The sequence below is a fragment of the Chrysochloris asiatica genome, unplaced genomic scaffold (genome assembly GCF_000296735.1).
Source record: "Chrysochloris asiatica unplaced genomic scaffold, ChrAsi1.0 scaffold00014, whole genome shotgun sequence".
In the NCBI taxonomy this organism is placed as follows: Eukaryota; Metazoa; Chordata; class Mammalia; order Afrosoricida; family Chrysochloridae; genus Chrysochloris; species Chrysochloris asiatica.
The window spans coordinates 24,477,613-24,491,715 of NW_006408532.1; the positions used below are offsets into that span (position 1 = coordinate 24,477,613).

The window sequence follows — 14,103 nt, forward strand, 5'->3', positions numbered from 1 at the left end:
TTTCGTTCTGCTGTGCATGGGGTCGCTATGAGTCGGTTCCGACTCAATGGCACATGACAACAACAACAACAACAAAGTATGACCTTTAAAAAACCACTTCCTCTACATAATTTAGTGCTTTAACAGTTTTGCCAGTCTTCCTTCATACATAACAGATAAAACTGAGTTTGTATTTTGAAAATATGTAAATGAGAGGAATTTTGTCACTGTTTGATTTTCTAAACATGTTGTAAGGTAATCATGTCATATATATTTATTCAACGAGTAAGTATTGATTACTCACAGTGAGGTTTCCGTTATTCAGCTCTATCCTCCTAAAGCTTAGATTCTACTGACATGAGATAGATTTTAGTTGAACCAATCCTAAGTGAACGTCGAAGGTCATTTCAGACACCTACACATGTAATAAGAGTAAATGAGTGTGCTAATAACTGTAGATAAGAATTCAGAATTTTTCCTTTAAGGGGGCATTCTTTGAGAATTGAGTGATTGGTGATTGGGAACTGGAATAAACACTTCAAGAAAGGAAACAGCTCTGAATTATCAAAGGATGGAAAGAAGGCTTATGGGAGGAGCGCAGTGAGCTAGAATTAGAATGAATGGGAATCTTAGATGTCACTTAATTGGAAGCTCTATGAAGGTCAGCTAGGCTTATGATCTACAGAATACCTAGTCTAGTGTTCTTTCTACTCTTTATACCTTCGTTTTTATGATATCTAACATATCTTCTGTTTTAAAGATTACAGATACATAGGTACTGATTTATTAACTTGCATTCTCTTGCTAAGTGTCCTGTTTGACAACCAAAATACATAGGGCAAGATGACTGGTTCCACAGAACTTGGGAGAATTCTAGCTAAAAAAATGCAACAAACCTATGTGGAAAATTTATGCAGAAATTAAACTAATCTTGTTACATTATCAAGTTCGTGTTAAAACAAATGTGGAAAACTACCAAATATAAAAGACATATGAATGTAGATGAAAGGAAATACTGAGTTATATAGTTCTTCAAGCAAATAAATGATGCTGAGATTTTGAAAGTAATGCAAAAAGTGTTTGTCTCCTAATTTTTACCAGGCAATCAGCTTCATGTTAATCCTTTAATAATTCACTATAGAGTTCACATTTATATAATAAATACACTTTCTCAGCAAAAAAAAGATCATCTGAAGAACAGATTTGATGCATTAGACACTAAGACCAGTAAATACAAGAAGAGCTATGAAATGACATCAAGAACACCTTGAGGAAGAAAACAAACAGCCATTAAGAAGACAAGAAAGAAGGAAAAGACCAGAATGGATGTCAGAAGAGACTCTGAAACTTGATCATTGTAGAGATGCTAAAGTAAATGGAAGAAATGAGGAGGCAAAAGAGCTGAAAATAAAATTTCAAAGGACAGCTCAAGAAGACTGAGTCAAGCATTATAATGAAATATGTAAAGACCTGTAGTTAGAAAACCAAAGGGGAGTAATATGCTTGGCATTTCTTAAGTTGAAACAAATGAAGAAAAAACATGAAGCCTCTAATTACAATATTGAAGGATTGTATGGGCCAAAAATTGACTGATGCAGAAAGCATGAAAAGAATATGGAAGGAATATAGAGTTGATTATACTAAAAAGGAGCTCTGGTAGCTTAGTGGTTATGAATCGGGCTGTGAAACCTTAAGGTCAGCAGTTTGAAACTACCAGCTGTTCCACAGGAGAAAGGTGAGGCTTTCTGCTTCCGTAAAGATTTACAGCCTCAGAAATTCTGTACAGGGTCTCTACGAGTCGGAACCGACTCCACAGCAAATAACCACCATACTAAAAAGAAATGCTCCGTGTTCAGCCATTTGAAGAGGTAGCATATGATCAAGAGCCAATGGTACCGAAAGAAAATTTCCAAGGTATTCTGAAGGAATTAGCAAAGAACAAGGCTCCAGGTATTGATGGACTACATATAGAAATCTTTCAACAAACTGATACAACACTGGAGGCACTCACTCATCTATGCCAAGAAATTTGGAAGACAGCTACATTGCCAAATGATTGGAAGATAGCCATATTTATGCACATCCTAAAGAGAGGTGACCCAATAGAATTTAGGAATCATTTGACAGTATCATTATCATATGCAAGCAATATTTGGCTAAAGGTAATTCAAAAACAGCTACAACAATTTATTGACAGGGAACTACCAGAGGTTTTAGTTGGTTTCATATGAGGTTGTGGATGAGGGATATCATTGCTGATGTCAGATGGATCTTGTTGAAAGCAGAGAATACCAGAAAGATATTTAATTGTGCTTTATTGACTATACAAAATATTTCAATTGTGTGGATCATGACAAGCTATGGCCAACATTGCAGAGAATGAGTATTCCTTAACACTTAATTGTCTTCATGAGAAACATACACAGACCAAGAGGCAATCATTTGAACAGAACAAGGGGGCACTGAATGGCTTAAAATTAGGAAAGGTGTATTCCAGGGTTGTATTCTTTCACCATACTTTTTCAATTTGTATGGTGAACAAATAATCTGAGAACGTGGTTTATATGAAGAAGAATGTGGCATCAAGATTGGAGGAAGACTTGTTAACAGCCTGCGATACACAGTTGATACCACCTTGTATGATGAAAGGGAAGAGGACTTACAATATTTACTGATGATCAAAGACCACAGCATTCAGTATGAGTTGTACCTTAATCTAAAGAAAGCAGAAATCCTCCCCACTGGACCAGTACATAACATCATCATAAATGTAGAAAAGATAGAAGAATTAAAAGGTTTTGTTTTGCTTGGATCCACTATTAGCAGAATGTGTCAGTCATCAGACAATATCATTACCATTGCATGCAAGTAAAATTTTGCTAAAGACAATTTAAAAAATGACTGCAGATGTACATTGACATGGGACTACCAGAGGTTCAGGCCGGAGTCAGTCTGGGATGTGAAACGAGGGTTGTCATTTCTGACGTAAGATGAATCTTGGCTGAAAACAAAGAATACCAGAAAGATGTTTACCTGTGCTTTATTGAGTATGCTTTTGGATCATGATAAACCACAGACACCTCAATGTAAAGAAAACAAAAATTCTAACACTGGTCCAATAAATGTTGTTAAATGCTATTGAGTAAGTTCCAACGCATTGCAACCCTGTATAGGGTTTCCGAGGAGCGGCTGGTGAGCTTGAATACCGACTTTGCAGTTCAAACTGACTTAACAGTCCAATGCATTAACCCATAGTGCCACACCAGGACTCCAGACCAATAATTAGCATCAAGATAAATGGAGAAAAGATTGAAGTTGTCAAAGATTTCATTTTGCTCGCATCAGCCATCAACACCAAGTCAAATCAAGTGATGGTTGCATTAGGCAAATTTGCTGCTCAAGACCTCTTTAGAGTGTTCAAGAAAGTAAAGATACCAGTTTCAGAACTAAGGTGCATCTGATTCAAACCATGATATTTTCAGTAGCCTCATACACATTTCAAAGTTAGATAGAGATGACCGTAGGAGAATTGATGCACTTGAGTTATGGTGTTGGAGACTATTAAAAGTACCATAGATTGTCACAAGAACAAATCTGTGTGGGAGAAAGTATATCCAGAATGCTCCATAGAAGCCAAGATGATCAGACTTCGTTTCTCATACTTCATACATATTACCAGGAGGGACCAGTTCCTGGAGAAGGACATCATGCTTGTAAAGTAGAGGGTCAATGAAAAAGAGTAAGAGCGTTAACAGGATGGATTGGCACAGTGGCAGCAACATTGGGTTCAAGCATAGCAACAATTGTGAGAATGAAACAGGAACGGGCAGTGTTTCATTCTGTTGTACATAAGGTCACTATGAGTTGATATGGATTCGACAGCACCTAACAACAACAACTGTCAACACTCATGTCAACAGCAGCTAAGAAATCAAATGTTTTATTGCATTAGGCCAATTTGCTGCACAAGACGTCTTTAAAGTGTTCAAGAGCAAAGATGTCAGTTTGAGGAATAAGATGTGCCTGACCCAGTCAGTGGTATTTTCAGTAGCCTCATGTGAATTTCAGTTATGGTATTAGAGAGGAATCCTCTAAGTTCCATGGACTACCCAAAGAACAAACAAATCTGAATTGGTAGAAGTACAGCCAGAATGCTCCTCAGAAGCTAGAATTGCCAGATTTTGTCCCTTATATTTTGCACATATTATCAAGAGGGACCATTCCCTTCAGAAGGACATCATGCTTGCTTAAGTGGAGGTTCAGGGTAAAAGAGGAAGAGGCCCATGAGATGGATTTGCACAGTGGCAGCAGCAATGGGCTCAAGTGTAACAACAATTGTCAAGATGGTGCCGTAGCAGGGCTGTGCTTTGTTTTGTTGTACATAAGCTTGCTAGGAGTTAGAACTGACCCAATGGCACTTAATAGCAACAATTATTATTTAGAATTTTGCCAAAAAATTAAAATGAGAATCATAATCTCTGTAATCCCAACACTCTTGACATTTTGATGTATTATTTTACCATTGCTGTCATTTTATATATGGAGCCCTGGTATTGTAGTGTTCATGAGTTGGGCTGGTAACTGCAAGGTCAGCACTTTGGATCTTGGAGAAAGATGAGGATTTCTGCTCCCAGAAAGAGTTAGAACTGACACGATGGCACATAACATCAACAATAGTCATCCTATATAAACTCCTGATGTGGCACTGTAGGGTAAGCACTGGATCGCAGGTCGGTTTGTCCGGCAAGGTTGGCAGTTCAAAACCACCAGCCACTCCTTGTAAACCCTATACAGGGTCACTGTGTGTTGGAACCGACTTGATGGCACTTAAAAACAACAATAATAAGTTGACTTTATTTACTTGGTTTAGTTGCTTAAGTAGTTTCTGGAATGATTGGAAAAAGTACTCAATAATTTGTGGATAACGTTTTGCTATGGCTTGTTTGAAAATACCTTGCTCTTGCACATTAAAAGATCTTTGGTGGCATGTGGCTGAGCACACAGCTGCTAACAGAAAGGTTGGCAGTTTGAACCCACCAGCCACTCTACAGGAGAGAGGTGGCAACTCCTTCTGTAAAGATTGACAGTTTCCCAAACTGGGAGATTCAAAGTGTTTGTGCAAAAATGGAATTGAAAGATAATAGAATTTTTTTCATTTCTCACTTTTTTGACGTTCTCTTATATTCTGAATCTGAATTGACTCAGGGACAGTATGTTTGTAAATTAATGGCAAGATGCAAATTAATGAAATTAATGAAAAAAATAAGTCCTCTCCTTTTAAAAATATGTTTCTTGCGTAATTAATTTGTTTTTAAAACCAGTTTCAAAGACTTAAAATGTTTTTTTTTCAAAGTAGGATAAATTGGTGGTGGTGGTGGTGGTGTTAAGTGCCGTTGAGTCAGTTTTGACTCATAGCAACTCTGTAAAGGGTTTCCAGGGAATGACTGGAAGGTTTGAATTGCCAACCTTGTGGTTAGTAGTGCAGTGCTTATTCTATAGTGCTATACGGGAAATTCAGTAGGATAAATATTTCCCTTTAAATATGTTAAATATTTTCTTAGCAGATCTCTTTTTTCCTGTAAAGGGAAAATGACAATTTAGTCCAGGTCTCAGAATTGATTCATGAAACCTTGTTTTATTCATGTACCTGCATTTAATGTGATGTGTGTGTTTACTACTTATGTCAGTTCCCTAAGTCAGATTGAAGACTCCCTCCCTCCTGGCAAAGCTGTGTTTTATACTTGGACTGATCCAGTGGGCTCCAGAAAACTGAAGTGGAAATGTGGAAAAAGCCACGGTGAAGTCACACAAAAGGATGTGAGTATCAAGTTCATGACTGATGTTCTCAACAGCTTTCTGTTGCTTGATGTTTTAGGGCTATTTTGTGCCTATACATCTAAAACATTGTCTACATTTTTAAAAGCAATTGCCAAAATGTAAAAAAATAGAAATAGTCTTTTTTTAAAAAAAATCTACATCATTATCTCTCTCTGCCTCTGTGAAGATGCAGAGCTTCAGAAACCCTATGCAGGGTCGCTGTGAGTCGGAACTGACTCGATACTTTAACAACAAAAAACTCTGTTATATCATCTTTCTCCTGTGGAACGGCTGGTGGTTTTGAACTGCTGACCTTGCGGTTCGCAGCCCAGTTCGTAACCACTACGCTACCAGAGCTCCTTGTGTGTATAAATACAAATATACATAAATATATACTTTTGTTGTTAAAAACAATAACAACTTTGTTATAAAGAGTAAAGTTTTGCTTAGCTTAGAGAATTGCTTTAGCAGGTCAGCAGTTAAGCAATTTAGCACCTCATAAACAGATGTTTCCCCTGCAGTGACATATCTTAAGTAGATTTAGCATCTGCAAGGAACTTTAAGGGGTCCTGGTGGGGCAATGGTTAAAGTGCTCAGCTGCCATCCAAAAGCATCCAAATCGGGCTGCGAACCTTAAGGTCAGCGGTTCGAAACTACCAGCCGCTCCGCGGGAGAAAGATGAGGCTTTCTACTCCCGGAAGGATTTACACCCTCGGAAACCCTATACAGGGTCGCTATGGGTCGGAACCGACTCGATGGCACTTAACAACAACAACAACAATGCTGGAGAAAACCCAGCAATCCATTCCTGTTAAGAATGTTGTTGTTATGTGTTGTTGAGTTGGTTCCAACTCATAGCAATCCTATATAGGGTTTTCAAGGAGCTACTGGTAGATTTGAACTGCCAACCTTGAGGTTAGCAGTCCAGTGCTTACCCTACAGCACCAAAACCTCTGAGGTAGTTCTACATTGTACTAAGCCACTATGAATCAGAATTTCCTTGAGGGCAGTGTTTGTTTAAGGAACCTGTGGGGATTCACTGAGTTAACTGTAGAGAATTACTTTTGGGTTGCAGACTTTGTGTGTTTGATTTATTTTTTTATGATAAGATTATGTGTAAACATTTAAAAATAATATTTCAAATTACTTTCAGAAATTGTTTCATTAAAGTTGTATGTGTCCTTCAAAAGTTACCTAACTTTGCTATTATTCTAATACATTTTTCTACATCTAGTTGTTATTTTTTTCTGTCTCGATGTGAGTTTGAACCACCAACCTTGCAGTTATCAGTCCATTGCTTATCCTGCAGCACTACACCAGGATTCCATAATGGTAGTTGTTGTCAAGTGCCAGCTAGTCGGTTCCTACTCATAGTGACGCTGTATTGGAATTCTGAGGAGTGGCTGTTGAGTTTGAACCACCAACCTGTGGTTCAAACTCACTTTGAGGTTGAGTGCTGTTTATCTCTACAGCACCACACCAGGGCTCCTAATGTCAAATGAATCCTATTTAGTTGCCACCCCACCCTGTGAATTAGGTGCTGTTTTTATTCTCATTTTACATATATGGAAACTATATTTCATGTTGATTGGGCACAAACTAACTTTTTAAAATATCTTGTTTGTTTTGCTTTAGGATATGATGACACCTATAAATGTGGGGAAAAAGACCATTTATTTAGTTTCATTCTTTGAAGGCTTACAACGCATTATTTTATTTACTGAAGATCCAAGGGTATTTAAAGTAACATATGAAAGTGAGAAAGCAGAGTTAGCAGAGCAAGAAATTGTGTTGGCTTTACAAGACGTTGGAATTTCTCTCGTGAACAATTACACAAAACAAGAAGTAGCCTACATTGGCATTACAAGGTCAGATAAACTAAGATTTTGATAAGTTTAAATAGTCAGTTCTTAATTACTAAGAAATTGTTGTTATAAAATTTTAAATAGTTTAGTTAAAACTTTGTATTTTGACTATTCTTTGGAACAAAAGTAACACAAACTTAAAACTGCTTTATTTGTTTTCTTGTTGTTGTATTTTTATCTTTTGAGATACATGTTAGAATTCAAATTTATAAATCCCTCATAATGTTGTTAATCCACTCAGTTGTCTTCTGACTTAATGTGTTCCAGTTACAGTAGCTTCCTTGCTCTTCTTAATACAGTATAAGCAAGCTCTTGCTTACTGTCTTTGCTCTAGCTGGCTCCTCTCACTGAAATCCTTCAATGGTTGCTGAAGTTCACTTTCTCAATGAAGATACCCATTGGCCACTCTATTTTATACCATTACTCCCCCCCACCCCTCCGCCACATGTGGTCTCCATGTTCCAATACTCCAGATCTCCCTTACCCTGTCTACTTTTTTTCAAAAGCGTTTGCTCCTGCTACTATGTTTATACTGTGTCTCCTGTCACTGTCAGCTTGAATGAAGATTTAGAAGGGCACAGATGTTCACTGATACATTGCTACTACCTGGAATAATGCCTTATCATTATATAATAAATGTTAGTTGAATGAATTGATGTTATTTAAATTGTAATGGGCTTGATTGTAGCTGAGTCTATTACAGAATTTTACTGAAGATTCTGCAATTCATGTAATCAACCTGTTTAAATGAAAATGTTTACAAATTAGTACTATGATTTTTGCTTTTGTCTATTAAGTTCTGATGTAGTTTGGGAGACAAAGCCCAAGAAGAAGGCAAGATGGAAACCTATGAGTATAAAACAGACTGAGAAGTTAGAGAAAGAATTTAAGGAATATACTGAATCTTCACCTTCAGAAGATAAAGTTATTGAGTTGGACACTAACGTTCCGGTAATATTTTTAAGTACTTATTTGAAGCTTTACTTTTTATCTTTTGTAAATATATGACTCATTAGTGAGTGTTCATGGAAAGTTGAGACATTAATCCTATCATACTTAAATTCATATAAAACACTTAAGAGGTAGTTAGTTGTTTTAATCAAACTTTTCTTCAGAAGCTAATGATCTGTTGCTTCTTTTTTTTTTTTTTTTATTATTATTTTTTTTTTTTGAATGTTTTTATTTTGGATTGAGTGAAAATTTACAGGGCACATCATGAGCTTCACATTCAACCATTCATATAGCTTGTTTCATTACATTGATTATTATCCCCTCCATATATCATCAGTTAACAGTGTTTCTCTCTATCCTCGTTAGCTTTTTTTTGGGTGGGGGGGAACTTGCCTTTTTGGAATTTACAGTCTCGGCTTTTAGGGAAGGTTTTTACATTTGTCTGTGGATATCCAGGGCTCATGTATGAGATTACTAACAAGCATTACTGATTAATCAGATGAGGGACAGTTTGCTATGTCTACTAGGTGACTAAAGTCTGATCCTCAGAGCCTATGGTTTGGACGGTCAACAACGCTTGGGCCCACAGGGTCTTGACCTCCTTACCGGGTCTCCGGGTCTGCATGGTCTGCATCAGATTCCCCCTTATTTATTGTTTGTTTAAGGGACGCTGCCTGTCTTAGGCGGTCAGTGCAAATTCCTAGGTCTTACCGGTCACCGAAACTCATTGCAGCATGGCAATGGCTCTGTCTTAGGTTGCCGAGGTTCCACGTGATCCTTACCCGTCTCTGGCCACACGTCCAGCATAAACAGCCGCCATCCGAGAAAGGCAGGGAGGGAAGAGATTGGCTGGGGACCCCATACACAAGACGTTGCCAGCCCACCACCTGCTCTAAGGTGACCAAGCAGGATCACTATGCTGAGGTTCAATCAAGTTCTTAGGGGATCTTACTCTCTAGCAGGGGTAGCAAATTGGTAGCCACTCAGTGCTCACTTTGAGAATTACTTATATCATAAATTTGAGCATGTAGCTGGTGAATATCCACAGACAAGTGGATATTATTCCACAACCTCCTAAAATGCTGTTGGATTAAGTTCCAATCAAGTTCTGGATTACTGAAAGATAACACAAATCTACTTATACAATGAATAATCTTAGCTGGGAGTGTAATCTGGATATATTGGGTCTTATTTCGATCTGTTGCTTCTTAACAAGAAAATAAATTATTTTAAAAATTATTTTGTCTTTGTACTTTACCTTTTAATAACTTTATTCTTAGTAAATAATATTTTTAAAAATTGATACAGCCAGTCTATAAGGATTATGTGACTATTTATGTCAGTTTTATAGGGCATATGAAAGGATAATTCAAAAAGTATTGCTATAAAATCAGATAAACCTTTATTAAACAAAAATATCAAAATGTGAAGCTAGTGTTTCTTGACATTTGCTCCATCTAACTGTATACACTTCTGAAGGTGGCATTTCCATATCTATAACCCTGCCCTGAAGAGTTCTTTGCCTTAGATTTGTACCAAACCAGAAAGGCAGTTTTAGCATCCTTGAAGCCCTCAGATTGTGTTCCTTTGTAATGTTCTTTGCATTTGAGGAGCACAAAGACATCTGAAGTGGCAAGATCAGGGCTGTAGGTGCATAGGGTAAGGTTTCCCAGCAAAATTCTCACAGTGTAGCCCTTGCTACTCTCAAAGAATGAGCAGGTGCATGATTTTGATGGAAAAAACTCCTTGGTGCAACTTTACTGCCTTTTGCTTTCTATTGCAGTTTTCAGTTTTCTTAAAACTCCTTCATAATAAGCCCCTGTGATCGTACTCTATCCTTCAATCAGTTTATCAGCATGACCGCTTTGGAATCTTATAAGACAATTGACATGATCTTTGAGCTGGCCTTTCTGCCCTTAATTTTTAACTGGCCCGCAGGTTCCCTGGGAAGCACCTGTTTTGATTCAACCTATTTTTGGAAGACAGCCTAAGGAGACTAAGACAAGTGTATGATTAAAAGAACTTGTCTGCAGCCATCCAGTAATCACAGAGACATGTTTAAACAGGTTTTGGTTTGAATAAACCCATGCATGTTGGAACTGGAACTCTAATAACAATGCTTTTTATTTACTCTCCTACATAAAGATCCAAATCTCAGCCTAATAGGATAGTTAGCCTACTCTTTTAATTAGTATTATCCTAAAAATGTTTTGGTACACATTTCTAATTTTAATCAACTATTGATAAAGAGAAATTTATAGCGGTCTTTTTTTGGGGGAACATGTGTTTTTCAGGTTCGCTTAACACCGAGTGGTAGTGACATGAAAATTCTGCAACCACACATCGTAGCTATACGGAGAAATTATCTTCCAGCATTAAAGGTGGAATATTGCACATCTGCTCATCAGTCATCATTTAGAGTTCAGATTTATAGAATACAGGTAAGTCTTCCTGAAGGCAAATTGCATTCTAAAGCAACAGAGTAAGAAACTAAATGTATGTATTCCCATGGTCTGTCTTTTCTTGTACATTGGATCTTCAATATCCATGTTAGGCTCTGTAATTCCTTCTACTCCTTCCATCTTGTTAATTCTAATTATTCTAGTCACCTTATATAATTGCATATTAATATACTGTTGTTCATTTTCTTAGGTCCAAAACCAGATACAAGGTGCTGTGTTTCCATTTGTGTTTTATCCTATTAAACCTCCCAAGTCAGTCACCATGGATTCAGGTTTGTTCTTGTTTTTAGATTGCCATGAGACAGTTGTATTAGCTATTTGATTTATTTTACTGTAAATCTATGAGCTGAAACCTTCTCAAGTTTAGTTTTTTAGGATCTTTGATAAATTAACTGCTTGATAATAGGTCAGTAAGTAGTCAGTTAACTTCAGCAAACGGAATGACTACTAAAAAAGGTTTCATTTGGAACTATATAACCATAAGGAGTCCTGGTTAATGCGCTGAACTGCAAAGGTGGTTTGAACTGCAAGGTCAGCGGTTCAAGCTCACCAGTCACTCCTCAGAAACCCTATACGGGGTCCCAGTGGGTTGGAACTGACTCAACAGCACTTAACAACGTACAACTATAATAAAAGGAAGCCTGTAAAACTAGTGTTCTTCCATGTAAACTATCACATAATTCACAATAAAACCTTAAAAAAAAAAAAAAAAGGAAGCCTGGTAGTGGATGACAAGTTGGGCTGGTAACTGCAAGGTCAGCAGTTTGAATCTACTAGGTGAGAAGATGAGGCTTTCTGTTACTGTAAAGATTTACAGCTATGGAAACTATATAGTATTACTGAGTCAGAACCAACATGACAACATACAGCTGCTAACAGCACTTTACAACTATATGGAGTCCTAATGTGGCACTGTAGGATAAGCACTGGACTGTGAACCAAGAGCTTGTCAGTTCAAGCCCACCAGCTATTCCTTGGAAACCCTATACAGGGTCACTGTGAATTGGAACTGACCTAAAGGCATGTAATAACAACAACAGTACAACTATATAGGGACACTAGTAGTGCCATGTGTTAAGCATTGGACTGATAACTGCAAGGTCAGCTGTTCGACTCTACCAGCCTCTCCACAGGAGAGTTACAGTCTCGGAAGCCTTAGGGGGAGCACTTATACTCTACTCTGTAGGGTCCTTATGAGAGGAAATCATCTCGACAGCCTTGGAATTTGGATTTTATGAGTATATTTAAATGTTTTCAATTTGTTATTAAAAAAAAATTACTAATTTGTAAACTTCTGATTTGATATCCACTGGGACTTTCAAATAAACAGTAAGATTTATTTGAAATAATGCTTTTTGACTTGCTCCCCTATATAAACATCTAAATCTAAGCCTAATAAAATATTTAGCCTACTGTTTAGTTCAAATTTAGAGTGCTTTTTGACAGCAGAAGCTGTTTTGTGTTTTTCAGATGAGAATCATTGACCTTTTCCCCCCCCCTATATACAGAGTTAGAAACATAATCCTGGAATTATGAAGCCTAATCCTTGGGAATCCAAAATTAAGATTATAATGAATCTTGAGAATATTAGTAATTTTAGTTGATAACTCATGATTTAGAAAATCATTTTGTTGTACATTATTATTGTATATAGAAAGTGCTTATCTGTTGCTTAGAGCATCATGAGATTAATCGTATTCATTGACTCTTCCAGCACCAAAGCCCTTTACAGATGTCAGTATTGTCATGAGATCTGCAGGCCATTCCCAAATATCACGTATTAAGTAAGTGTCCTAATGGGATTCTTTTTTTAAATTGTGATTTGGGTGGAAGTTTAGAGAGCGTATTAGTGTTCTGGTTCTGTTCAACAACATACACACATTTTGTTTCCTAATATTGTTGCTGTTCTCTCAGTGTAACTGCATTCTTTCCACTTCTTCCTGAGTTGTATTAGAATTCTTTGGTGTTTATTTAAAGTTTTGATTTAAATATAGGAGGTAATTATACTCTTTAAAAATGAATTTCAGATAAAGTAAAGATTTAAAGGTAAAATATTAAATTGTGAAGGCTATAGAAAATATTATTTTATAATTTTGGATAGTCAAGAGTGCTGGATAAAATACATGTAGGTATTGATAATTGCCTTTTCTATATTATGGAAACTATATTGTTTTTGATTGTTTTATTTTCTCTCAAGTTATCTATGACAGTATATTGTTTTATAAACACGGTAAAAAAATAACTTTTTCATAGTCACTCACCAGTCAATTAAAGAAAGCATTTACATTAGTATCTAATTAGAATTGACTGCTCAATGTCTTGCTTTTCTCACCTTATCATTGTGATGAACACTACCTTCATTTCTTTGCTTGTAAAATACAATTTCATTTTGTATATGTATGTATACCTAAACATTATGATTTATTGAGTTTTTGTTTGCTTCCAATTTATCTCAATAAATGTTTCAAACTGTATATAGACTCTTGGTACTTTTTGAAAAAATTCAACTCTTACTAAAATGTGTTAATGTTGTATGTACCCATAGTTTGTATGTGTATGTATATGTTTGTGTATATATATAATATTATTTTGTATATATCACATTTTACTTATTCATTTTTTATATGGGAGTTTGAATATACTTATTGTTTGTTATTATAAAAATGTTGCTATAACTAGTTTTTATTAATTCTTGTAAAATGTTTCAAAGAGTATCTCATTTTCTCTTATCTACTTAACACAGCTAACATAATTCTATTTTTAATGTTTTCTACTTACAGGTATTTTAAAGTGTTGATACAAGAAATGGATCTCAGGTTGGATCTTGGGTTTGTGTATGCTTTAGCAGAACTTATGGCAGAAGCTGAGGTGACTGAAAATACAGAGGTAAGACACCATAATGGTCTTTGAAGACAAGGGTTAGAGAAAGGCAAGGTCTGAAACAAATGAAATGTTATTACAAGTTCTTAAAGGCATTTTATGTTTGTTTCCTCTTTAAAGAATATATATATACATATATATATATATAT

The 14,103-nt window shown here is 36.3% G+C and overlaps 1 protein-coding gene across 1 annotated transcript in view; it reads left to right on the forward strand.

The window, feature by feature from the left end:
- The window catches only part of VPS13A (vacuolar protein sorting 13 homolog A (S. cerevisiae)), a 226,439-nt gene that overhangs the window by 161,896 nt on the left and 50,440 nt on the right, over positions 1-14,103 (forward strand). The window contains exons 53-59 of the mRNA XM_006835010.1: positions 5,667-5,796; positions 7,432-7,664; positions 8,459-8,612; positions 10,907-11,053; positions 11,265-11,346; positions 12,789-12,858; positions 13,855-13,960. Coding sequence (XP_006835073.1) covers positions 5,667-5,796; positions 7,432-7,664; positions 8,459-8,612; positions 10,907-11,053; positions 11,265-11,346; positions 12,789-12,858; positions 13,855-13,960 — 922 coding nt within the window. The remainder of the gene's footprint in view (positions 1-5,666; positions 5,797-7,431; positions 7,665-8,458; positions 8,613-10,906; positions 11,054-11,264; positions 11,347-12,788; positions 12,859-13,854; positions 13,961-14,103) is intronic.